The sequence below is a fragment of the Hydractinia symbiolongicarpus genome, chromosome 11 (genome assembly GCF_029227915.1).
Source record: "Hydractinia symbiolongicarpus strain clone_291-10 chromosome 11, HSymV2.1, whole genome shotgun sequence".
NCBI classification, from domain to species: domain Eukaryota; kingdom Metazoa; phylum Cnidaria; class Hydrozoa; order Anthoathecata; family Hydractiniidae; genus Hydractinia; species Hydractinia symbiolongicarpus.
The window spans coordinates 7,963,662-7,990,754 of NC_079885.1; the positions used below are offsets into that span (position 1 = coordinate 7,963,662).

The 27,093-nt window shown below is 35.3% G+C and overlaps 2 protein-coding genes across 3 annotated transcripts; both read left to right on the forward strand.

Moving 5' to 3' along the window:
- On the forward strand, nucleotides 1-11,790 carry LOC130613837 (endoplasmic reticulum aminopeptidase 1-like). The gene is made up of 19 exons (XM_057435184.1): nucleotides 1-819; nucleotides 1,320-1,470; nucleotides 2,241-2,366; nucleotides 3,433-3,553; nucleotides 3,770-3,924; nucleotides 4,000-4,248; nucleotides 4,360-4,425; nucleotides 4,816-4,881; nucleotides 5,379-5,515; nucleotides 5,800-5,879; nucleotides 7,090-7,217; nucleotides 7,420-7,475; nucleotides 7,976-8,123; nucleotides 8,534-8,607; nucleotides 9,227-9,331; nucleotides 10,295-10,468; nucleotides 10,704-10,844; nucleotides 11,130-11,211; nucleotides 11,433-11,790. Exons 1-19 carry the CDS (start codon nucleotides 5-7, stop codon nucleotides 11,580-11,582), a joined length of 3,024 nt encoding a protein of 1,007 aa, XP_057291167.1. The 5' UTR covers nucleotides 1-4; the 3' UTR covers nucleotides 11,583-11,790.
- A 5,563-nt stretch (nucleotides 11,791-17,353) lies between these two features.
- Nucleotides 17,354-26,606, forward strand: LOC130614503 (uncharacterized). 2 transcript variants are annotated; one of them, XM_057435930.1, is made up of 14 exons: nucleotides 17,354-17,488; nucleotides 17,913-17,981; nucleotides 18,286-18,456; nucleotides 19,272-19,386; nucleotides 20,035-20,219; nucleotides 20,599-20,817; nucleotides 21,804-21,974; nucleotides 22,872-23,051; nucleotides 23,212-23,346; nucleotides 23,645-23,916; nucleotides 24,678-24,768; nucleotides 25,034-25,183; nucleotides 25,590-25,735; nucleotides 26,406-26,606. In XM_057435930.1, exons 1-14 carry the CDS (start codon nucleotides 17,422-17,424, stop codon nucleotides 26,544-26,546), a joined length of 2,112 nt encoding a protein of 703 aa, XP_057291913.1. In that variant the 5' UTR covers nucleotides 17,354-17,421; the 3' UTR covers nucleotides 26,547-26,606. The 2 variants fall into 2 exon arrangements, with proteins under 2 accessions (XP_057291913.1, XP_057291914.1); XM_057435931.1 differs by having other exon boundaries at nucleotides 18,295-18,456.
- Nucleotides 26,607-27,093: the final 487 nt, after the last annotated feature.

The following is a 27,093-nucleotide window of genomic DNA, read 5'->3' on the forward strand; positions in this document are numbered from 1 at the left end:
GTTGATGCAAATATTTTCTAGAGTACAACATCTAAATGAAAAAACAGTAAAACCCACCATGCCATTTGCTCCAATTGGCTCAAGATTGTTTATGGACGAAATAATATTTCATAAACTCTGGTTGGAGAAGCAACAGAGAGATGAGGAGAGCGACAGCAGTAGAGAAGAGTATTCCGAAGATGAAGATTCCGATGTGAGGCAGCTTTTCCCGAAGTCGAAGAAATCACCGGAACATAAAGAACATCGTGGAATAAATAAAGTTTCTAAGAACGAACCCCCGGAATGGTTAGCCGTCTTTGTTGGAGTGTTCTTTGTTGCAGGGGTTGCCGGGATAGCGTCCTACCAAGCTTACAGCTTAGATTACAAAGATCAACTTTCAAATGTTGACATTCAGCTGAAAGACATGGCGCATGACGCTCCTCCGTACGTGCCCGTTTACGACGGAATTAAACTGCCAACGAATTTGACACCAAAAGCTTATGTTTTGTATATATACCCGAACTTAAAAAAACGAACGTACAGGGGTCTGGTGAAGATATCTCTGTTCTGTCATAACAGCACGAACAACATTGTATTGCATTCAAACAAACATAGAATTAGCAAGGTGGAGTTAAAAGCGAGCGGCAATGATAACGCCGATGTAAAGTTAAAAGATACACTACGCAATCGAAAGCGCGAAATGTTGATTCTGCAGGTGGAGAAAACACTTCAAGCGGGGCAGTCCTATGATTTGTTTATTTCGTTTGAAAGCAAACTGACGTTCGATCTCGGCCATGGAATCTACTTAAGTTATTACAAGGATGGAAATGGCAAACAGCGGTAAGTCGCGAATTGTTGATACACTATTGCCGAGTGTTGACGATTTGTTTAAGGAGTGTGATGGGATGCCACTGCGATTTTCCATCGCTATAAATGGCTAAATTATTAGGAATTTTTTTTATTTGGAAACTTGTTTTTGTTTTTGTTGTTACTGTTGTTGGTTGTTTTTTTGTTGTTGCCCAATAGTCGACCTTATCCTTGTCGCTAATTTCAGTTTAATCATGTTTGTTTTGTGAAAAAGTTTTTTTCTTAATTTTTATCCAGTTTTTGTTTAAAATTTTAACTTGGGCGCAACTCAAAGTTATGTATTTTAATGTGACAAATTCTCGCCAATCGTTTAAAAAAATTATCATATTTCTCGAAAGTGAATGCCGTAAAAATCACCAAGTGGTGCCAGGTGTAGTGGCGAGTACCTGTAATCTTTTTAGTTAGAGGCTAAACTTGCAGATGACTGAGGATTAGGACCACAAACCTAACCATTCATATAATTCATTTTTAAGTTTGATGGTATCAACCAATTTCGAGCCGACGTCTGCAAGAAATGCATTTCCATGTTTTGATGAACCAGAACTAAAAGCCACCTTCAAAACCATCATTCTGCACCAAAAGGAGGGCTACGCGGCAGTGTCGAATATGCCAATGGAAAAAGTGGTAAGGATATGTTTATCTGTAGCCTTTGTTGTCCTCAAGTGAAGACTAAATCTTGGTTTTTGTCAGTCAGTTTAGTATCACAGGGAAATATCAGGGAATTTTTAAAATTGACCATTTCTTTGTCAGGAAATTCGGGGAGACGTAATGGTAATCCTTTTTCGATTCTCGCTGTTACTATGTTTCTATTGATTCATAAGATGTATACATAAATTCTATTTAAGAATTGCTCGAATGTCAGATCATTCAATTATGGAAAATTTTTGATTATTAGGGGTAGATGTCATTAACAAGGTGCCGGGTGCCTGGTCCCTTATATCAGTTGCATTATAAAGAGCACTAATTTAGCGATTTTGTCATCGCTTAACAAAATGCATGAGATGCGCGCTGATAATTTTCGCCTCAATGTGTCGTGGGTCAAGAACAATGAGGAACAAAATAACAACAACAGGCTAAAATTTCCCTGAAAAAACACAAACCGCTTCGAGGAATATATTTCACGGGAGAAATTTGTTGTCACGATTTTGTAAAAAAAAATAATAAAAAAAATAAAAAATGTAAGAACAGAATAAATAAATAGAATAATGCAGCCAAATTTTCTGGTTCTTCTAAAATAAGTGTATATTATGCAATTTGAACTACATTTCCGTAACTTGCTTAAAATAGCGACGATTCGCCATTAAAAGCATTTTTCCTCAAGTACTTTGAACTGAGGTTTAGTGTAAAATCCAACAAGTTATTGAAGTAGCCATTTTAATTTTATTCTTTCTCAGGTAACTTATGGCGATGACAAGGTGGAGACACATTTTAAAGTTACACCAGTCATGAGTACGTATTTGGTCGTATTCGCCGTGACCGAGTATAATTATAGAGAAGTCAGAACGTCCCGAAACTTACCAGTAAGTAGCTGTTGTCCCGAAACCTACCTGTAAATAGCTGATGTGTCACGTATGAGTTAACATTGGTTTCATATCTGTCCTGGTGTTTTTTTGTTTTTTTTCCAAACAAGAGATTGAAATTTTAGATATATTTACCTTAAAGAGTCCATAATTGGTCTTGAGAGTCTATAATTGGTCTTGAGAGTCTATAATTGGTCTTGAGAGTCCAATATTGGTCTCAAGAGTCCTTAATTGATCTTGGGAGTCCATAATTGGTTTGAGAGTCATAATTCGTTTGAAAGTCCATAATTGGTCTTGAGAGTCCATAATTGGTTTAGAGTCATAATTGGTTTGAGAGTCCATAATTGGTCTTGAGAGTTCATAATTGGTTTTGAGAGTCCATATTTGGTCTTTAGGGACCATAATTAGTCTTGAGGGTCCATAATTGGTCTTGAGAGTCTATATTTGGTCTTTAGGGTCCATAATTGGTCTTGAGAGTCCATAATAGGTCTTGAGAGTCCATATTTGGTCTTTAGGGTCCATAATTGGTCTTGAGAGTCCATAATAGGTCTTGAGAGTCTATATTTGGTCTTCAGAGTCCATAATTGGTCTTGAGAGTCCATAATAGGTCTTGAGAGTCTATATTTGGTCTTTAGAGTCCATAATTGGTCTTGAGAGTCCATAATTAGTCTTGAGAATCCAGAAGAGATATAGAGAGTATTAGGGAGTGTCCACAGGACTTCTTCCTACTGCTTTGTTTTACTTGGCAAGTCAGTTATTAGTGATATTTATGTGTAATTTAAAACAGAGCCGCTTACGCTTGTTTATTTAAAATTACTTTTTATGAGGGGTGATAATTTTCTTTTTTATTTATGTTAAGTTGGTGACTATTTAGGACGAAATATACCGACTTGGGACTAACCTCAGAGCTGGAATTGATTGTTTTTGTTTTTGTTTTCGGTGTTTTTAGTAAAATTGCAAAATATTGCCACTACCTGAAACAACAGTGAAGATATTGTTAACTGCAAGTTCGAAACTTGATTGTTCTTTGTTCTTCAAAGACATCACAAAATTGTATTTTTTTTAGATTCGAGTGTACGCTCCCAGTGGTCGTTTGGCTGAAACTACATTCGCTGCCACAGTGGCTCCGCTCTGTATTGATTATTACGAAGAAAAGTTCGGTGTTAAATTTTCGTTGCCTAAATTAGGTAATAATTTGTTTTTTAAATGGCTAAAACACGTACGTCTTTCTTTTTTGAGTTTATTTTGTAAAGATTTATGTGAAGATTTATTGTCATTCTACAACGTGAAAAGGCTTTACAGATTTTGATTTACTAACATGGTACCAGCATATAATCAACTGAAAATTAAAAGTAGAATTTCTTCTTCTTGACGTAACTCCCCCAACCCTATCTACTCTGTAGACGTGGTTCCTATCGCAACACTGTCAGCTGCCGCCGACGAGACGTGGGGTATGAACATCTTCGAGGAGACGTACTTACTTTATAACGAAAACACGACAACAGTTTCCACTCTTGAGTACATCGCCAAAACCATCGCACATGAATTTTCACACCAGGTAAAAATTAAGAATGCCTCGCTTTTCATAACTTCCTTGCAATTCCTCGTTTAACATGTCTTGCTTATTTTTTAGTGGTTTGGAGATCTAGTCACGATGAAATGGTGGAACGATCTATGGCTGAAGGAATCTTTTGCTGCCTATCTCGAATATCTTCCCATTCAAAAATATTATCCATCTTGGGACTTGCAAACATCTTTTTATTCCGATAATATCCACACTGCACTAAACTTCGACTCCAGCAAGTTCACGCATCCTATAAATTCCGATGCACTAGATCCTGACGAATTGAGAACCACCTACGACGCGATTACTTATCAGAAGGTTGGTATATTCCCAGGTTTCGAAGTTGATGTTACTTCGCATGAACTTGAAATTGTCGCAAGGATTACTGAAATGGATTGATTGAATGAATGGATTTTTTTATTTCATCAGGGTGCGTCCGTGGTAGCCATGCTGGGTGACTTTCTTGGTGAAAAAACATTTTTGAAAGGTGTCAATGTAAGTATCTGTTTTGGACGTCAAATTGTGTTTTAGATATTTTGAAGTATACTTCTATTTTTTATTGGTGCAGAACATCACGTGGTGCCACGCGTCTGATTGTTTAAACATGCTTGTCTAAAATTTTATCCGCCATGACCAGAAGTTTACTTCTCTTGTGAAACGGTGCAAGCAAAGAAGTTTAGAATTTTCTTTGTGCTAATTAGTTCTTAAAAAACTTTGGGCCTTATCTTTTAAGTGCGAAGATACCTTTGTTGGACATTTACCTTTTTTTCGGTATAGCGATTAAAAAAAGAAAAAGAAAAAAAAGGAAACTCTAAAACCTCTTTAATACCTTTAATTGAAGTGCCATGTTAATCAAAATTAATCAACGTGAATTTACCTGTTTAGATCTTTCTTACAAAATATCAGTACAGCAACGCAGATGCAAATCAGTTTTGGCAAACAATGACTGAGGTAAGATCTATCAAGACTTTCTTTAATCTAATTTGTAACGTTAGTTTTGTTGACTCACTCGATGTCTAGTTGCATTCTAAAGTTGCATTCTGATCTCTGCTTGTTTAAATAGTTCCTGGAACTTGAATGCAATGTTGTGCACAATCTCCTTTAATGGTTGTACACGTGATGTATTTCTCGCATTTTTATTAGCTGGAAAAAAATATTTAAATATTTAGAAAAATTTTGAAAAAAATTAAAAGATTTAAACTTTCGGAATTCCGTCTAATCCATGAAAAAATTTCCGGATAATGCTGTAAGCTTTATTTAATGCACGTGCCCATGTTAGAAACTTGTATTGTCCGAGACTTAACATTCATGAGTAGCCATCTAACCATTGTTTTTGAACTGGTTGTCGTGTATATACAGCTTCTGTAGTTCAAATAGAACTTTATATACACTAGGAATCCTTTGAAAAGACCAGTAGGAATTGAAGATATTGTATTAATTATTTTTAGGCGACCAATTATACTGTCGATGTCGTCAATTTCATGAATGCATGGGTAAAGCAAAGTGGATTTCCGTTAGTAACGGTCAATCGGGATAAACGTGCGGGGAGATTTTCGCAACATCGTTTTGCAAGCACGAACAGCACGTAAGAATTGTTCGTCTTTATTGAAAGCGTTACTGTTATATGCAAACTCATTTTTGCATTTTAAAATTTCCGTCTTAACCACGAAAAAGTTTAGTGTCCAGTATGTCGACCAAGTTACAGAGCAAACTATAGGTGTTTATACCCTGAAGTTGTTTATACCATGTCCGTATCCCATCCTGAAAAACATAATATACAAAACACCCGCGAAATTATGCAATGATTATATTTTCGTTTTAATCATGATGCGTATGTTCATTTAGATGTTTTTATTCGATTTTTTTTAGAACGTTGTGGCATATTCCGATCAAAATGAAATGTGCAGAGAATAATGATATTTTTACTTACACTTTGTCTACAAGCGAAGGTATGTCAACTTCTACCATTTGTTTATTCTATTCCTTCATTCATTCATTTATACACTCATTCATTCTTCCATTCGTTCATTAATTCATTTGTTTACTCTTCCATTTATTCATTTATTTTTCCATTCATTTAACATTCTTCCATTCATTTATTTTTCCATTTATTTATTAATTCATTAATTTATTCATTCATTCATTCATCCATTCATTAGTTCATTCATTCATCATTTATTATTACTAACTTAAGAGTTTGCCACAATAGCCATCTTCTTGTATCTGAAAATGTTGTATTGTATCTGAAAAAATTCTGCAAAGAGTCTTAAGGTGAATTTTTTCCCTAAAAAAACGAAATGGAACGGATCAGAAGGGACAACTGTCGTTTCTGGAATCTCATCGGTTAATAAACTCGTTCTTTCCAATACAAACTGAAGCAAACAGGAACGGAAATAATTTCGGAACGGAACAGGAACGGAAATAATTTAGCAGATAGCCAACGAAATTGAATATAAATCTTCCACTTCTTTTTTTCCTCTAAAGTAACTGCAAAGGCGTGTCTTGTGACAGTCTTTTTGACTGTTACCTTGAATTAAATGTGAGAATGAATTCCCTGCCAACCTGTGCTCATGTCATCCCAATATAATAACCGTGTCTGATTGGTCACTAGGGAAAACTAAATGCACGCAAAATATGCCTTAATGGTGTGTTTCGAGTTAACATTCTGCATATGAAACACTATTTATTACCGCGATATCTACATTTTACAGACCAGGCCAGATCTGGTCAGACCAGATGTTGCATACCAGATCTCTCTACCAATTGTTACAAATATATCGAAAAACATCTAGCTTATACATTTCATTATCTGATTGATATAAAATTAAAACACCATCTTGAAAATATGTAGTTTGATTGACCTTAATTTTTCCCAACCTGATAAAAATGAAAAAAACTCTCTAAACTTCTCATCATCGTGGCATAGATATTTGGTGAGTATACTACGATGCCAAATTTCAGATCTGTACCACATACCACGGCGGAAAAATAAGTCGCTCAGAAGAGACAAGCAAGTGAATGTGGCTTGCATAGAGTCAGGATAACTTTCTCCGAGGGAGTTATTCAAAAACAAAATGCATTGTTCTTTAATAAGAGTCATTATGACTCTAGTCCTTACTGGTTTCAAAAAAGTTATTTTGACAGGTTTTTTATTTCTAGATTCAGTTGTCATGTGTCAACCCGGGGCGTGGTATAAATTAAACTATGGTGCAAGTGGGTTTTATCGTGTGAATTACGACGAGAACAACTGGAACAGTCTGTTAAAGCTTTTAAATGATAATCACGAGGTATTGTTTGTTTGTCAAAATAGAGATTGGGGAGGAACTGGAGGATTATGGATGAATTGGTTAAGAGTCGACGGTGGACAACGATCTAGATATCTGGAAAATTAATTTCCGGGCATTTCCTGAAGCTCGACAAAGGTCTTTACCTTGCGTATTGGATACGCAGTTTTGTAACAAAATAATCTCATCTGATTTTTTTTCTTAGACCCTTCCTGCAATTGACCGTGCTAATGTGTTATCGGACATCATAGAGCTCGCCATGTGAGTTTAATATTTACAGCATTTTTAGATTTAATTGATTTACTTTTTGAATTACTGACTTATTTGTATCGTGCCAATTTTGATTCATGTTGAGTGGATTCGATTTCCGCTTCAACCCCATTTTCAACACACCTTCGTTTTGCAGAAATTGACTTGGAAGGAGCATTTTTTTGGATCGGAATTCAGAACCTTTCTACTAAACCAACAACATTTTAGTCTGTTATTTCAGTCTTCTTTTTGTCACTTTGGCTCTTCGTTCTAATTTTTGACAGTTAGTTTTACAGTAAAAATAAACTGCCGAACTAGACAAGTCAAAAAAAAATTGTAAGTTGTTATAATCATCTAGTCTTGAAAGTTAAATTTTCGTGCTTTTGGCAGCTAGCTTCAGAAACGCGTGCATGAGTAATTTATGCAAATTTTAGCTGCCCAATACCAATCTTTAACAAGTTAAAAATAAAATGAACTCGCAGAATAATGACTGTTTATTCGTCTTTTGATAGGTATCGGTACCATAACATCAGCACTGCCTTGGACTTCACCCTGTACCTAAATAAAGAACAACACTATATACCATGGGGTATAGGAGCATCGATATTGTTTCACATACGTTCGATGTTTTATGAAACTAAGTTGAAAGATTGTGTGGAGGTAACGTGTTTATAATTTTTTGGGTTTCGAGTACTAATAAAACTAATAGTCATTCGTAAACAATTCCTATAGTGAGGCTTTCATAAGTTCAGATTAAATCGAATTAAAAACAGGGTGTTTGAAATGTTGATCAAAAAACTAAAGAACGGACTTCTGTGGCTTATCTTATTTTTATTTCAAGATCATTTTTAGGCCTTGATATGTTAAAAACGTAAAGAACTTTTAAGATAATCATAGATGTCGCAATCATCATCTTTTTTTCACAATTCGCCACTTCAGCTCAGTATTTGCTGCAAGCATAAGTCAATAATTTATTTAACTTCGCGTATTTCAACATGTCATTAACCATTGCCCAAAGTTGATGTATAAAGACGACTTGCTAATTATTTTTAACTTCTCGTTCTTTTTAGAGCTATCTTTTGAAGCAGGTCTCAACACCACTGGAATTTTTGAACACACAGAAGAAACATACACATGTGCAGAAGTGAGTTTTATATTCAGAGTTAAATCCTTTTTGGGATATCGAGACAGGGTCACTATCACTGTTGCCTCACTTTGTCACTATTTTCTTGATACTCTACTTTTGCTAAAACCAAGCTTTTTTAAACGGTTTATTTAGGTTTGTTGCGTCATTTGTTCTACGCAAGCATTATATTGGTTAAGACAGTATTCTCTTTAATTAACGGACACTCCAAAAGGCGGACACCGCTGATTAACGGATATTAACATCAGACCGACCGAATTTTGGTCAAAGTCTCATAGAAAACTTTCCTAAAAGCGGATAAGGAATTAACAGACATTTTTTTATACTCGAAATGTTTTAAACTTTTTCTTTTTAATTAGTGCAGAAAATGATGCAACTTTTATTGCCGTTGTTTTTTTAAACATTTCGATATAGAAATTTTTTTGCCTTAATTGACTAAAATGGACTAAAATTATTGATATCTCTTTTTGTTTAGTACAATCCCATAATCCACCAAAACCCGGAAAAAGACAAAATTATACTTGATATATAGAAAATAAGCTTATCGGACACCTCTAATTAGCGGACAGATTTTTTTGCACCAATGGTCTGTATCTCTTTTTATTATTTTTGTTGCCAGGCATCTTATTCGACTTTTGCTGGATGTTGCCATTTCGTTTCACAAGGAACCAATCACGTCAGAGATAAACAATATGTTTTTAAAATGGGTGGTCAGCGGTGGAACGTAAGTAATTGTTTGTGTGCAATCTATTGGTTAGTTTCTGTTAAATATTTTCTCAATGGGGCGTTTCTTTAACGTAAGTAATTGTTTGCGTGCAATCTATTGGTTAGTTTCTGTTAAATATTTTCTCAATGGGGTGTTTCTTTAACGTAAGTAATTGTTTGCGTGCAATCTATTGGTTAGTTTCTAAACGGGATGTTTCTTTAACGTAAAATGCGAATACCGTGAATAAGGTATGAAGCTCCGGGTGGGGGTTTATTTGTCACTAAAAATTTTGATGACGGTGGATTATTGGAACTGAGGACTTGTTGAAAAAGAAAGCTTACTAAATTGGTAACATTTTTTAAGACCATAATTTGTGGTATTGGAAATTAAAATTAAAAACAAAAGTACCGTAATGCTCGATTAACCGCCCACTCTCGAATAAACACCCTCCCATTTTCGTAATTTTATAAGCGCCCCTCTCGAATAAGGGCGCAGAGGTCGTCATTGGAATTTAAAGAGCCAAAGGGGGGCGCAAAACGACCCTCTACACAAAAACAAACGACCCTCTACACAAAAACAAGCTTTCTTCTTAAAATTACCCACAGCATGAAGTTTTAATGTAAGTCTATCTTTCGGTTTAACCAGTTCACTATTAAGACCACTTTATCATTTCTTTATGCTTGGAGGAAAGAATACGGATTCTTTCCTCCAAGCTTTATGCAAGCATTTACGCTTAGAAACATGTTTTATACCTGCCACATATACACCTTCTGTTTTTTATATTTTACAACTATTATGTTTTGTAAACTCACACGCCAGACATTATTTTTAGGGTGGGAGCCTATTTAAAGAGAGGGGGTAGGAGTTCAAATATGCTGTGTTTTTCACGCAAGACGAAACATTCTGCAAACATTTTGATCAAAACATTCTGCTCAGTGTTTCTTCTCTCTGCGTTTTCACTAGTATCTCTTTCACGTTTAGCAACCAGTTATCCGGGTCAATCCGCGGAGTCGCATTTAAAGCTGGTATAAAGTACGGTCAAGTTTATGAATGGGACTATCTCTTTAAAAGATATCAACAAGCTCACTCGAGTGAAGAACAGTTCTTGATTTTGAGAAGCTTAGCGCTGACGAAAGATAAACATATTCTCCAAAGGTTTTGTGTGTTTTTTTAACTTAACAATTTGCGCTAGGAATTTACAGTGTTGTTTCATGACAATTTTACACGGTGGCAGACTGTATGAGAAAGATCAAATTTTTTCACTGCGAATGATGTGCCAGACGTTCTATTTTGCTGCAAAGAAGCAACCTGTGTGAGATATAATATACGAATGGGAGAGATAACATACGAATGAGAGAGACAAGTGTTCTAAATAGTGTCTGTTGTCTAGATATGTGAACTTCACCTCGAATGCGACATTAATCAACCCTGCACATAAAGCAAAAGTGTTAACATATGTTTGTGAAAGCAAAGAAGGACGAGACATTGCATGGAGCGTAGCTAAGCGTGAATGGCATAACATATCAGCGAGGTACGGACACTTCAGTTGAAAAAAATGGTTGCATATTTATATTACTCTGTGTGAATGTTTTCAATTTTAACGCTCAACTCAACTGGAGTGAAATCCTGAGAGGCTTAGAGCAACCCTCAAATAATGTGCGATTTGATCCACCGAGATGCAATATGCAACGCTTTAAAAGCGATTTAATAGATCGATACAGTCAACGTTATATGCTTCTGATCTCTCGTTTGAGCGGAAAACTGGATTTATATATCGATAAGAATTATTTCTTTATCTTATTTTTGTTTTTTTTAGTCATAGCACCGATTTATCCGCCCTCAAGTTTTTGTTAAATGCTTGCCTGTTGTCTTGCAACACTGAAGCTGAACTAAAAGAGGTATGAAAGATCTTTTATTTGGTCCAGTACTAAATTTGGTGCATCGTCGCATAGTTAGAAAGAGGTTTTTTGAAAGCACCTTATCTCGAGAACAAACTTTGAAAACAAGGAAGTCTCTCACTAAAAGATTGATTGGGGTATTTTTTGCGTGAAAATCTAATTCTACTAATCCAGTATTTATTTATTTATTTATTTATTTATTTGTTGCTTTCATGTTTTAGACAAAGACATTCTTTGAGAGTATAGACACAAGTAAGATTCGATCGATTACTGAACGGATTTTGGAGAAAATCGAACGAAACATTGACTTCGTAAAACGAAAAGCAAATATCGAAAATTGGTTCCAAAAACACGTCCCAAAATGTCTATAACTCTTAAAAATTCGAAGTAAATATTTAGTTGGTAAATTTAACTTTTAATATTTTTTTGGAAATGATATTTTTTACGTTTACCTATTCCGGGATCTTTTTAAAGTCCACGATTTTTATACAGTATCACCTTCAACTCTTTGTAACTTATCTGATAATATTTACATCATTATTTTCTTTTTGTACTGTTTTTTAAATCAGTTGAAAAACACGTTTTTGTCTTTCTTTATAAGAAATTAGTACTCGCTCTGTAGTACTGGATTTTATAGACACTGCGAAATAAGAGTAATTTTTAGTAGAGTAGTTTTTAAGAGTAGTTTTTCAACTTTTATCCACAATTTATGGCGTGAGAGTGATTTCATTAGCGCGTTTAGCAGTTCTCAGAGTTTAAACATTGGCCCTCAATATACTCCCTTTCCATTACATTCAAGATGACAGCGTTTTCTGTGTTTTTATTGGTTATTAAAAATATTGTACTTCTGCAAATGTTTGAAAGCTGCTAAAACAAAGAAAAATTTAATTCGTATGCCCAGATACTGAACGCTGGGAACTGGGACCGAGTACGCTGAAAAGCGGCCTCTACTGATAAACGCGTTTAAAATCCACAAAATGTTCCGTCTCTTATGTTTTCTTTTTGTTACTAAAGTATAAAAACTGAATTTAATAAAAATTTATTAGTACTGGGGCAATTCGAGACTTTTTTTCAGAAGTATAAAATTAAGCCTAGTGAGGATAGAGATTAAATAGTGACGAAAAACAAAAGTTGCAACATCGCGTTACCTTTTCTTTTTTTTTCTGTTTAATTTTTCAGCTATTATTCGTCTCACCAAGAAAAGGGAGTTAGCAAAAAGGATGACTGAGAGTGATGTCACAAAGAAAAAATGGCTATTTGAATGGCTATTTCATGTCATATCAGGAAAGCAGACCACCCCACCCCGCCAATTTATAGCCCTACAACTCAATCTGTCAAACCTCCCTCTAATTTTTTGTCCTCTCTCCTCCCTCAACATACATCAGATTTCAACTTGATTAACTACTATCCCCTTTTCCAACTTACTTCCTCGCTAACTTCCTTTCTGACTCACTCTCATCATACCATCATAAAATTATACTTTTTAATATGCATCCATGTACATTTAAATGTCTGTCTCATAAATGACACAATGTAGGTTTAGACGGTTAGCTAATTTTGTAAACTAGTCGTTAGCCCGTGGAAAATCCACGGGTTCGCCCGTCGCAGCAAGCTATCATTTTGCGTGACATACAGACGGACGGACGGACAGACGTATACGGGCATTATAATATAAACGATTGATTTTCGGGTCTTATATTTGAATTCGCGTTTAACCATTAGTACTGTACATAAAAGATCTAATCGACTTCAAGTTTATAAATTAACACCTTCGAAACCGAAAAGAAATCCACCCACCAATATTTTTGTATTTTTGATATTAAAGCCATTAAAGGAATTAACCTTTCTAGGATTCTCCACGACCCATCTATCAGCTGTGTTCTCTCTTCGATTGTTAACTCTGATTGGTTTAAAAACTAGCACATACCACTGGTAACAGAATGTAAAATATTTGGTGGTATATTTAGCATCACATTTCAAAACGATCCGTCTATTTTACCTTGTAATTGCAAAGTATCTCCATTTTTTGATAGACATCACGGCAATGATATCATTAGTAATAACAATTTATGGCAATTATTTGTAAATGGTCCCAAATATAGAGAGCTCAAGCTTATTGAAAGTAGCCAGAAAAAGCAATCTGGTGGTGGGAGATCTTTCTAGAGACTGGTGTGCCAAAAGCAGAAAAGTTGCAGCTATAAAATAGTTGGAAGTAGCCAGAAAAACCAATCTCAGTGGTGTGAGATCTTTTTAGAGACTGATGTACAAAAAGCAGACACAAACGAAGAGGAAATAACATAGTGCAGTTGTTCGACGACAGAATTCGAATTTTAAAACATGGCGACACTTGTAAACAAGTTCTAAAGGATGCTGGGTCTTTTGAAACTCTCAAAGAACTACATGCTAACTTTGTTGTGACGCTTATTGAGAAAGCAACTGGTTACATAGCCATAGTTTGTTCTCGCTATTATGCAGATGTTTTGACTGAAGAATAATGGGAAGGATTATAACCAAATACATTCTTTGCCAATAGATATTATAGTATACTGTAATAATGAACTCAACGATAATTATAACGTGAAAGTAACCAGTGAAAATGAATGTCTTCCCTAAAACGCATTAAACGTTAACAAAATTCAGGTTCATCATTGGGCATTGGTTTTTCGACTTTATTGACTTACACAAAAGTCGAGCTGATGACAGTGGAAAGATTTATGATAACCGAGGACAAAAACAACAACTTAAATCATCTTAAATATCATTTTGAGCATCTAAATATAATTAAAGATGGCAGAAAAGTTCCTTACATATTTGGATATCCATAATTTCTTCGATATAAGTACTTACCTTGCTTTTAACTTAAACTTTCTAATAAAATAAACTTCAAAACTTTTAAACTAGCTAGCTAGCTATATCCTTTGAAATTTTGCATAGAAACATAAGCAGTAACAATGACTTTAAAATCTTTTTGGAGGTATTAGGTACCTTCTTAAAGCTAGTAACATTGTTTTTTAACAAAAAACATTTCCTCGCCTTGCCTCTGTTCCCTCGTCAAGATTTACTGATATTTAATACATTTTACAGACCGTAGCTTATTTTACCGCCAAAAATCAATATAGAAAGTGTTGTGGAGAGGTTGCCAAGGCAACGGCATTAAGCACGGCAAGGAAATTAATCGGTCACCTTCATTTTTTGTAAACGATTATATACATGTTTGTTTTTATAAGAAACCGTTTTAAAAGAAACCCTAGGCTCTGAAAGACCAAATTTTTAGAAATCTCCAACATTAAGAAACTTTTATACATATAGCTAATGTACAACAGAAAAAATAAGTACAAACATAGCTAGCAAATGTTGTTCATATATATCAAAACCATACTCCAAACGGTTGAGATCGAGACTTGCCGACTCAGGTTTTTATTACCACAAGCGAGTCAGTCTGTGGACGTGAACATAACATATTTTTTATTGGCGGCCCTAAGAGGTGTGAGTAATCTTTTGAAGGCTTTGCATTAGCTAGGTAGAGGATAAAAAGGGGTTCACTGCACGTAAAAAATAATGATATACTAGCTAATACATAGATAGCAAGCTAGCTAGGTTGTTAGCTAGGTATTTAATTCAATGAAAAATTTTCTTCAGCTTTCTTTACATAGCTAGCTAGCTACGCTAGACAAAGTTTCCATATATAACGAAAAAAAGTTAATAACGTAGGATAAAATATATCTAATGAGAATTAAATAAGGATATTACTACCCGAGATTGATAGATATAAAAGGTAAACTTTACCAGTAAAATTCTCATGGTCTTTCTTCAGTAAAATTCTCGTGGTCGCTCTCCTTTCGTCGCCATATTTAAATAACAACAAAAACTCCCCCATTGCCGTTGTTTTAAATTCATGTTTTCTCGCTTAATCAAAAATTTACGGAAAAATGACCAGATTAAATTGCTGGGAAACAAAACCAAAATGGACGAAATTGAAGCCGTGGGGAAGAGTGCTTGGTAATTTTGATGTATAGGGGCGGGACGCGGAAACCCTATACAGCCTTTATTTGGTTTATTTAATGAGGAAATGGGCTCCGCTACGCTCCGTGCGCTGGCGTCCACTCCGCTACTCTCCGCAAAAATACAGAAGAAAAATTCTCTTCTTTTAGAAAATAAAAATAAAAAAGTAGCAAATTCATCATAAACTAGTATAGAAAGTGTTGCGGAGCGTGGGACTGAGTCCCCTAGGTTCGCAAGCAAAAAATTTTAGATGCCCCTCTCAATTGAATCGTATAACGAATCGTATAAAAAACAAAGTTTCCACGTGCTTCATGGTAATCGATCAAACGGTTTCATCTTCGATTTGATGAAACATTTCCTGGACGTGCATACAATATATATATAACTACAATCATCCACAAAAATATGGCTCTACATTTCCCTCATGTTTAACACTGACCTTTGTGGCTCAGCAAGGTAAACGATTACACGTGACATACCTTTATGAACGTACTATCTGCAAAATATCTAGCTAGCTAGCTATGTTCTTTTTTTGCTGACTTTCTAAACTTTTTAGTTCTTGGTTTTTGGAATAAAATTGCCAGCAGAGATAAGAAATTTTGTGGATGATTGTAGCTAGAACAAGCTATGTGATGGGACATTCCTACAGAGTAGAATTATCTCACTCACTGTGTAGTATATGTATAGTTAGAAAATCTGTCCAAAAGAATTTTTCTATGCTGCTATTATGTAGCTAGCTGATTTTATGCTAGCAAAAATAGCTAATTTTATGTTAGCTATATACATTGGTAGATTTATCCCAGTTAAGTAGTTAATTCTATGCTAGCTTTGTAGCTAGTGTATTATGGTAGCTATATGGCACTGTTTGATCTTTTTTATGCTAGCTAGTAAGCATAAAAATGAGCAAACAAGAAGTAGCTAGGTAGCTATAGATATATGCTATCTAAGTTCTATTATTCCAGCTAAGTCGGCAGTTTTATGTTAGCTAGCTTTAGGTGTGAGAAAGGCGAAGAAGGGATCATTACATGTAAAAAAATAGTGATATATTAGCTAGCTAAACATACCCTTTCTTCGTTTCTTGGAAATGCCCTTCCGTCCATTACGACCAACAAGCCAATATGGCCATATCAACGTAATTTTCATTTCAAGCGCTATGTATCTGGAGAAATGTCACGTGATATTAGTAAGAGTGACCGTGGCTAAAGCTCTGTGATGACCCAATCTCAACTGAAAACGAGGTGTCTCGATCAACCAGATTTTCACGGAAGAAATGACCGAAAAAATATTTGGGTAAGTGGGTCAAAAATCGGACATTTTCAAAATTTGATGTACTAGGGGAAAACGCGGAAATTCGTCACGCTCTAATATATTTATGGGAACGAGGAAAATAGCTCCGCTGCGCTCGGCTCGCTGGCGCTCCCCTTCACTACGCTCCGCAAAAATTAAATATTCACAAACATGTTGTCTACACGTCTATAAAGTGTGCATATTTTCTTGTACATTGACCTTTTGAGTGGTCCGTTTATTACACGCCATTCTTTGAAAATTGCAGGGATTGAGGTTATTGAATCGTCTGTTTAAAGTTAAGTCAGGTGAAGGCTAGTTGTATCTAAAACATTGAAGTAAACTTGTTTAATTCTCTTTCCAATGTGTTTTTTACGTAATCAGTGTATATTTTTCAATGTTTACAATTTTTAGTGTTTCCACAGCTGGAAATTTAACATCAAAAATTTAAAAAAACAGTAATTTCATTTATAATTTGAATCTATTTCTTATTAAAACAGATCATGATTTTTTGAGAGCGGGTTTATGTAGCAGTTTATATTCTTTTGGTTTTTCAAATTCCCGCCAACTTTGTGTTAAGAGGCTTAAAACTATTTTAATACTTAAATTGTATAATTGTTAAGTGCATTATAATACTTAGGCCATTAAAAACTTTATAAAAATTGTTAGTTTAATATAAAAAAGTTAAAAAATTCATATTACCTTCTCGTTGCAAATATTTTTACATCAAATAAACACCTCCGCAATGTAAATAACGTTTAAACACAGCCGCTACCTTTGAAAATATATCAACCTTGTTTTCAGGTGCTTTTGCCTTTTTACAGCGCTTGAAAGCAAAAAAGATCCTGGTAATGAGATTGGAGTCTTCATATACATGTGCATGTAAAATATATTTCATTTGGAAGACGAAGATGAAAATAAAAGATGGTACCATACTTCATCGTTATAATTTTGTTATTAATAAGTCGTGTTTTGGAATGCAGAACTATAGGTAAGATTTTAAACCAACGTCGATTTTTTTAAACCCCTTCTCTAACGTGGGAAAAACTCCAACCCACTAAGGCGTCTCACGAGAGTTAGCAAATCCAATGCAAGTGGTGACATTATGGTAAAGCGTTCGCCTCAAATGCGGAAGGTCTTGAGTTCAATGCCCAGTCGAGTCATGCCAGAGACCATAATAGTGTGAATCTATCTGTTTTGCTTAACCTTTAGAATTAGAGTAGGATTAACATCTTAGGTGGTTGTCTAGCATAGAGAGTGCTGTTCTTACCGACTTCTGGAACTCAAATAGTATCTTTTCTCATGTAAAAAAGGCAAAAAGTCCTGGGGAGAAGGGTGCTTGTCATTATATATGTATATATAGCATCCCGTCAAGCAGTAATTTTTACTAAATTTGTTTTATTAAATTTTTTTAGGTAATATAGACAGCAGAGAGACCTGGGTAGAAGAGAATGTTCTTGACAGTATTTTAGAAGTCAACAAAGGTTTTTGATTTTTTTAAAATTTGCAAGAATTGAAGGGCGGTGGGTTGGGTTGGTGCTAATTTAGCTTACTGTCCAAATAATTGCCGTCACTTTTTGTGTGTTTTTAGTTGCACCTTGACATTTTGTTACTTTTCTTAACTTTTATTTAGCCTAAATTTCCAGGAACATTTTTTGAATAATATGCTGCTATAGTGTTTCCATGAAAAGTCCCCAAATAATAATCCGACAGGCAACGCGGAGGAAAACGCTTTTTAAAATATTTTGGATTTGACGTTTAGCAGTAAAGATCTAAGCCTTATTTTAGGTGTGTTAGGATCGACGGAAGATTTACTGGAAGGTGACATATTCTTCAAAGATGACGACCCTCACAAAGAACTGCATTATACGCCTGGCAAGCAAAAACGAAATGCACGACGGGATCGAAATTATCTTTGGCATAATAAAATTGTACCATATGAAATTATTCCTGATTTAGGTAAACTTTTATACATTTACCCTCTTTGACGGTTTCCTCCAAAGAATTTGTAACATTTGATTCGAAAATACGCCAGTAGACGGAACCTTATTGCCCGGCATAAATCTTTGAGTGAGAATATAGGCGTAGATTGTTATAGCCAGGATATAGCCACTTCAGTGTTGGAAACACTGTTATCAATGTGGGTCCTGTGTTCCCTCACATGGCATGGGTTGACCCGTAGCTGTGGTAAAGGCATTTGCTAAACATGCCCGCGCTTTGAACCGGACCACGGACCTTGTGATTACGAAGCGAACTCCATAACCACAAGGCCACGCGCCATCTCGACAGGTGGTTACGCCAGCAAAAATGAAAGCTCACAATGTGTTAAATGTTGCGATATTCACTTTTCAGGAAAGCTTTAAGTGGTAAAACCTTATTTTTCAATATGATATTTGAGTAGCTAAAAAAATTTCCTTAAAAAATATAAACCTGCTTTCGTCGAAAAGGACAATGTTATATGCATATTTGACGAACAGTATTGCAAAGCTGCAGAATGGTAAGAAAGAGTCGTTGTTCATAAGTTTTTGCAACCTCGTTCACAATGAATTTTGCCTTCTGATGAATGTAAGCTCAGAGGTCAAGAAATCCTGGGGACAAGGATGATGTTTCTTATATTAACTATAAATGTTGCGTCAAATTCATAGTACTGAATTTGACTAAAGTGTAATTCAAATATTTTTAAGAGAAATAGAGAGGTTAGAACGCGTTGGTAACAAAAAGCTTCTTTTTAGAAGAAGTGTAGACTTCTTAATCGTGATTCTTATTCTTTCTAGAGTTCCAAAGATCCCTGATAGAAGAAGCTTTGAAAACAATCTCAAACCAGAGTTGTATTACGTTTAAAAATCATACAACAGAAAAAGATTGGATCAAGTTTGTAAAAAGGGACGGGTTAGTGCATTTTACCAATACTGAGATATAAACACATGTATTTTAAGTCTCCCTTCCATTATGGCATGTACAATTTTTTATTTAAAATATCTTACAAAGCAGGCGTGCCCATTGTGCAGAATAAGTTTAATTTGTGTGATATAGCTGGATTCTTGTTTCAAGTCCAACAACAAAGAATCATTGGGCGAATGAACACACAAGCATGGAAGTGATTGTAGATGGTCGTAATCCTTATGTAAATAGAAATAGTTGCGTGCTGAAAAAAATATAGAACTCACAAGGAAATCCAAAAAAATGCACCCAACCCAATCCAATTTATTTAAAAATTAAAAATTTAAATTCTTTAGAAGAAAACGTACATTTCGTTGTCTATTTTCGTATCTCAAAAGTTTATGTTTTTGGCTCTTCAACTTCAAGTTCAGAAATTTAATTTCGGAAAATATTTTTCCGTTTGTCAAAAAGAGAGAGAAAATTGTAATAGTCAGAAGAATAGTCGCAACAAAAATATATTACACTAAATTTTTCTGGTTTTTTGAAAAATAACATCCAAAAATATACTCATCCGAGTTAAATAAGTGTCATAAGAGCAGAATCAGAAACGAATCCGCCATTTTCTCCTAACCTGTCAATTATGCTTAATTATTTTAGCTGTTGGTCATCTGTTGGAAGAACATATTGGACATCAGGGTCTCAGGAAGTTAGTCTCGCTGCCGGCTGTCACAAAAAAGGAATTATCGTGCACGAGGTGTTACATGCTCTTGGTTTTTGGCACGAACAATCGAGACCAGATCGGAATAAGTATGTTGAAATATTTTGGGAAAATATCATACCAGGTGAGTTTCTTCTTCTATTTTGTGAACACGGTGAATGTGACCTGTTAAAGCACGTTACACGTTACACGATAAACTATTCTTCTTCTTCTTCTTCTTCTTCTTCTTCTTCTTCTTCTTCTTCTTCTTCTTCTTCTTCTTCTTCTTCTTCTTCTTCTTCTTCTTCTTCTTCTTCTTCTTCTTCTTCTTCTTCTTCTTCTTCTTCTTCTTCTTCTTCTTCTTCTTCTTCTTCTTCTTCTTCTTCTTCTTCTTCTTCTTCTTCTTCTTCTTCTTCTTCTTCTTCTTCTTCTTCTTCTTCTTCTTCTTCTTCTTCTTCTTCTTCTTCTTCTTCTTCTTCTTCTTCTTCTTCTTCTTTAAATAAAACTCTATCAATTCTTTTCAGGCAACGAAAACAATTTTGAAAGGCATAGCCACAAAGTCATCGACATTCAACGAATTAACTACGATTATAGTTCCATCATGCACTACGGTCGTCGTGCTTTCAGTAAAAATGGCGAAAACACTATAGTGCCAATCAGAAGCATCAACGCGACAATAGGAAGGCGAGATGCGTTGAGTCCAAAAGATGTTATTGAACTTAACTTATTATACGATTGCGGAAGTAAGTTTTAAAATCAAGGTCGCGCTTAAAATTTAATTTTATTTCTATCACCTGTGAAGGAGAGTTTGCGTAATGATTTAACGAATGTAACCTCGTTTTTTAAGCAGGAATAGTTAAGCCTGTGTCACACTTATGAAGCAGATGCAGAAGCAAGTGAAGTAAGCATGCGCAGTTAGTGTGAAGGAAGAGGTGAAGCAAGTAGCTCACACTAGCGCAAGAAGATGACTTGCATTCTTTTGATAAACATGGGTGAAGAAGAGTATTTAGTTATGGTTTTGGGATATTTGTTGTTGAAAAAACGACGGTGCAATGCTCACATTTTTTAAGTATATAAGCTATAAAAATAGGATTTCTCAACTTACCATTCTGTAAACCTAACTCGGTCGCAACATCATTCCAAGGTCAGAATCTTTTGTTTTTATCTTTGTGGTCTTTATCCGATTTATCATACAAAATTGTATATTTCCTGAAAACTTCGGCAAGTTTTTCATCTGCCATATTTGTTGTTATGATAAGTTCTGTTTTTTTGTTTTTGTTTTTTACCATTTGCTTCACTTGTGCACCTTGCATTACTTGCTCACACCATAAAAAATCATAAAGCAAGCGTGAAGCAGATGCAGCAATGAAGCAAGAATATCAAAATTTTTTGATATACTTGCTTCAACGGTGGCTTCATGCTTCACGCTTGCTTCACTTGCTTCAGCCATGCTCACTTTGGTGTGACACAGGCTTCACTTTTGAAATATTCGAAATGGTTAAGCAAAATGCATAATTATGCATCCTGCATAATTATATGCATTCCGGGTAGTCCATTAAAATCTGGCTTACCGTAATATAAGCAATATAAGAATAGAGGTTAATTTTGTACGAAAATGTCTTCGGAAAAAGCCCAATTTTTGCTCAAAAGAATGAAGTGAAACATACGGAGTTGAACTAGAAAGACTTACTGTGAATACTGAAAGCTTTTGACTTCCGTTCACTTTTAGGTAATGTTCGCAATTTTTGGAGTATTTGGAGTGAGTTTGGTCCTTGTGATGAGCACTGCAACAAGATTAGGCAAAGATTTTGCACGCATCACGATTCCAGCAAGTGTCCACATGCCGACAGATTTGGTGTTGAAGAGGAAAAAGTAAAATGTCCTCATGCAGAGTGCTATGGTGAGGTTCTTCGGATGTGTAGTTGGAAAAATTTGTGTTTTAGAATTTAAAACCTTTTTAAGCCTGATTAGTTTCAAAGATATTGGGAGGAATTACCTTATTGGGCATAAAAAAAGACGAAAAATGTTTTTCCTTGGACAAAATTTTTAACACCCTTGAAAATTTTGTCCCACATTTTTTATCCGGTAGCGTAGGTGTCGTAGAAGTACTCAACGATGTCAGAGAATTAATACGAACAGTCAACAATGGAAGTATGGTATTGATATCATGCCTTGAAGGCTCGCTTTGCAGAATTTTTTTAACTGAGGGTTGATGTTGCATACTTCCTTTCTAATTTGGTCGAGACAGAAAACCAGTAGAAGTAAAATTGTTTGAGATAGAGAGGGGGTCCATTGTAATCGCAAGCATAAGAGAAGAAACCTCTCAAAAAATGTTATAATCCGTCATCAACCGTGGTTGTCTCATCTGCTCTCAGAACATACAGGTTCTTTTGCATGTCACCGAAACAGGTTATAGAGAAAATTCATATTTCATTTCAGCAAAATACTGTTTGCAACGGTTTTTATCTTCACGTTATTTTTATATTAGTAGTTTTTAGTTTTTGCAGCTCACGCCCACTACTTCCGCTTCATACTCCATTATCAAAATCCCATGAAATTTTGCGAAGAGGAAAATGTTTTTGCGGAACTTATTTTGGCGATTGATCAATTTTGTCTACTTTTGAGGAATTATTTCTGACATTGCCTTTTTAAAGTTCAATTTTGCGTAATTTAATTTTGCGAATAAGGTCCGAAAATAAAAACCGCAAAAATTTCTTTGTTTTTAAGGTACAGAAATATTTAAAAAGCTGAGAATAGGCAAAAAACTGTGTTATCTTCTATATTGCATGTAATATAGCACCCATCGATGGCCATTGGGGTAGATGGAGCAGTTGGACGAAATGTTCAGCTACATGTAATTGGGGAACAAAGACACGTCACAGAGAATGCACGAATCCCATGCCCAAACATAGTGGAAAAAATTGTTTCGGAGACAAAGTTTCATCTAGCCCGTGTGAAGAAAAATCGTGCTATTTAGGTATAATAATTTCGCAAGTAGGTCCTAAATATATATATTTTTTTGGAATTTCTGTTTTTGTACTGCCTTTGGAATAAAAAGTCGTTAGGGCAAAGAATTAATCAACGACAATTTTACACTGGTATGTGATTCTGACACTATGCTGACGTTTTTCTTTCAGGTCCAAACGACTGCGAGTTCTCATTTGATTTTTGCGGCGTATGGGTCGATAAATCTACTTCAACGTATAAATGGATTCGACACAAAGGAAAAACACCTAGTTCGAGGACTGGACCTGAGGGTGATCATACAAACCGTATGTACAATCACTTTCTTTTTATTTGTCTACAAATCCCAATAAGTGCAAAGGACGGTTGCAAATTCAAAAAATTGTACCAAAATTTCTGTTTTTATCAATACTTTATAAAAAGCACACAACTTTAAATGACTATCATGTGGCTGGCTACAAGATTTTTTAGTTGTTTTTTTTATTATCGGTTTCTCACGACAGCAAGTAAGTATTAGTTCATCTCATGGAGGTATAAGATGGAGGTCTTCATGGTTAGATGCAACTTCTTTAGGCTTGCTTAAAAAATCAAATTATTTAAATATAGAAAAAGGATTTTACATATACGCTGAAGCTTCATTTGTTCCAAAAAAAGCCACAGCGGTATTGGAGACTGAGCACGAGTATGACGTCACAAACGGACGATGTTTATCTTTTTGGTACCACATGTACGGCACGGGAATAGGAGATTTATTTGTTTATCTGCAAGAACGCAACCAATCAGGTTACGTACAGCGCACTTTATCATCACTACAGGGGGAGCAAGGAATGAAATGGAAGCATATGAATGTCACGTACAATAGTGCGTATAAACATAAAGTGAGATTTCATTCGTACTGATGTTCGCCATGTGGTTATTTGTGTCGTTTTTTTTCGTTTATGATGTCGTTGTCATCGCTAGATTCTCGTTAAATTGTCGTTATGTTGTTTTCCACTTCCATTTGTTTTGATACTTTCACTGCAATTTTTGCTAAATACAAGCACAAAGGAAGTTTTCTTGCCATTTTACAAAGATAACTAGAAGTATTAACTCGCCAATAGTTGGCAGTCGACAGTCTGTGGAAGTGCGAGCGGAGAATAACATTTAAAAAGAATTTAGCGACAAACGTCTGCAACTTCGCTAGTCTGGTACACAAGGTTAAGCATGAGCTAATCATGTTTTCTGTCATACTGGAATTAGCTACAAATTGATTTACGTTATCACCCACGAGCGCCTAAGATATCGGGAAAATTGTCGTGCGTTGGCAACAATTAGCAAAGCTTGAGTTTGGATCTAACCAAATAATCTAAGATTCTAATTCCAACGTCCGTTGTAAACATTGACAAGTGAACTTTAACAGTTCCAATGTTTCGTGAATCTAATATAGAAACAGCCTAAATAATATTGTAAGAAATTCGAAGTTAGAAGTCCTGTGCCCACATTTCCCGGATTTTAGCTCAATTTTTTTGTACGCGCCATAAGTTCTTTCTACGCTTTAGAAATCTAAGCCATCTAATCGGTAAAAATTGTAACAAACGCAAAGCAAGTATAGGAAACAAGCCTGTACAAGATTTGAAAAACAAGCATGCTAATTCTTTAGATTGTCTTCGAAGCAAGAATGGGCACCAGTTTCCTTGCCGATATAGCCTTAGATGACGTTTACATCAAAAATGGCACATGTGATTCAAACAGTAAGTTAAAAGTTAATCAACTTTTACTCCTTGTTTTTTTATTTTTGTTGTTTTTAGGAATTATGTTCCATGGCCAGGTAGGGTCAGATAAGGCCCTTCTAGTAATTATTTTCCCGCGCTCGAAATTTTTATTTCTTTTTGTGGAGGATGTTTCTACGTTGAACATTTCGATTCAAGGTAATATTTTAGTAGATTCGTGTAATGATAAAAATACGAACTATTTTAAAGCTTTTCAGTGTTTTGAAAAAACATTTTATTTTCGTAGAACACACAACCGCTACACAAACCACAACACTGGCCACACAAACAACAACGCTAGCCACACCAATCACAACACTGGCCACACAAACCACAACACTGGCCACACCAACCACAACAATGGCCACGCAAACCACAACAAAGAAAAAAGTAAATTGTGAGTTTTATTTCGATAAGTTGTAGATCTGAATCCTGAGCTTCTTCCCGTGCTAGTCTCTGAAATCAAACCAATTATATCTTGATACGATGCAAAATCTCCTTTTATTAATATTCACTCTAAGAAAAATCAAAGAGGGTAGATCATTGTCTTTATGATGTAAATTTCCCTCCCTCATTAAGGAAAGAAAAAATATCAGCTTCTTACCTGATTGATGTGGGTGCGTTGCAGATTTGATGATTTTTTAATAGCAGACAAAGCATACAGTGACTTTGTTCACTTGCTTTAACATGTCAAAAACTCATCTCAATCAAATTCTTTCACTGGATCCTTACTGTCAGCGACAGGAGGAAGGACAAAAAAGTTATCCTTAGTCCTTAGTCAAAAAAATGTATTTTATTTTCAGTTCAACAAATTGGATGCTTTAACGACAACCACACCAGTCCACATCCATTTCCTCATCATGTTAACATGCGACCATTTATCGAATGGAAAAATATATCAAAAATTGTAGTGCGATGTGCCAACCATGTGCGTTCGTTAGGATACACCGTAAGAAAACTATTTTTAGAACTCAGTTCTTAGTCTTTTTACCTTTTCTTTTAACGTAATCAATCACATTGAAACTTTGTTACAACATGACTGTTTCTTAACACTTCGTCAACTCGACCTTAGTTTTAATTGGCCCACTGTAGAAAAGAAGTTTAATCGGCTTTTACTTTAATAGACCTTTTGTTTTGAAATTCAAATCTCAGCCTGATATTCTTGTAAACCGTGCTCTTTTATAAAAAAGCGTGTATTCCACCCAACCCTCACTACCTTTTGGCATTGCACAAATAAGAAGTCTGTCTGATGATAATGAAAGGAAAATATGAAATAAATTTCGACGAAGAATCGAGAAAATACGTAAAGTAGATTTCCGCGAAAATGGGATCTCTATCATATAAAATTATTCAATTCAACCCTAAATAGTGAAAAAATATCTCTCCAAGCAAGATAATGCACCAGATGAGCCCAACGCAAGTTATGCTGCTGGGGATTTTTTCCACCCCAAACCCCGCCCAATCCCTGCCCCACCCCTACCATCACCCCAACCCCACCCCTGCACTCCACTTGTCTCCCTACACCTCAGCCTGAATAAGATTTATTTACGCTGGGAGAAATACTGTACCTACAAATATTCTTCAAAACCACAGAATAAGAAAGATCTCTATTCTTTTAGTATTTCGGTATTCAATTCTACGGCGAATGCTGGTACGGCCCTACACAGCAAGTCAAATATGACATGGATGGTCATTCTGATAACTGCTGGAAGCAGAAGGTTGGACGCGAACAATCACTGATGGTGTATAAAATTATTTAAAAAAAATCAAAAGAAATATATATTCTAATTGAAATTTTCTTTGAGAAAGTCATCCAAACGTAGCTATAGTTGTATCTTTTCATAAAAATCTGCCATATTTAAAAAAAATTGCGGATGTACTCTAGCTCACCGCCACCCCCCAACCATCACTACCCACCAACACCCTCCACCCCCATCCACCACCACCCTTTCTCTACCCATCTCGCCTATTTGGAACTACAGAGTAGACATTTCTTTTATCGCTGCCCTGCGAAATTTTTAATGTCTTAAATTAATGACGTAGTTGCCAATTGAACGAAGAAAAACTTTAGCAGCAGAGTTTGTTAGCCATGTCTGTGAATAATGGTCAATAAAGATATAACTTGGTATCCCATGTAAGGTATTTCTCTGTGTTTTATGATTGTAATACATCCGTATGGTTGCAACACAAAAGCAAAAGAAGTATAGACAGAATGTTTCCTCACTTTATTACCAAGGAATATAATATATATACAGCTACACCATAAGCTACAAATCTGAAATCATAGTCCTCTTCATCAAAAATAAG

Bases quoted from the DNA above. Each gene is read 5' to 3' on its own strand.
- LOC130614503 (XM_057435930.1), top strand. From the start codon at position 17,422: ATGGTACCATACTTCATCGTTATAATTTTGTTATTAATAAGTCGTGTT. The intron at 20,818-21,803 runs GTAAGTTTTAAA...GTTCACTTTTAG, and splicing joins CTTATTATACGATTGCGGAA to GTAATGTTCGCAATTTTTGG. The intron at 25,736-26,405 runs GTAAGAAAACTA...CTATTCTTTTAG, and splicing joins TGCGTTCGTTAGGATACACC to TATTTCGGTATTCAATTCTA.
- LOC130613837 (XM_057435184.1), top strand. From the start codon at position 5: ATGCAAATATTTTCTAGAGTACAACATCTAAATGAAAAAACAGTAAAA. The intron at 1,471-2,240 runs GTAAGGATATGT...ATTCTTTCTCAG, and splicing joins ATATGCCAATGGAAAAAGTG to GTAACTTATGGCGATGACAA. The intron at 2,367-3,432 runs GTAAGTAGCTGT...TATTTTTTTTAG, and splicing joins GAACGTCCCGAAACTTACCA to ATTCGAGTGTACGCTCCCAG.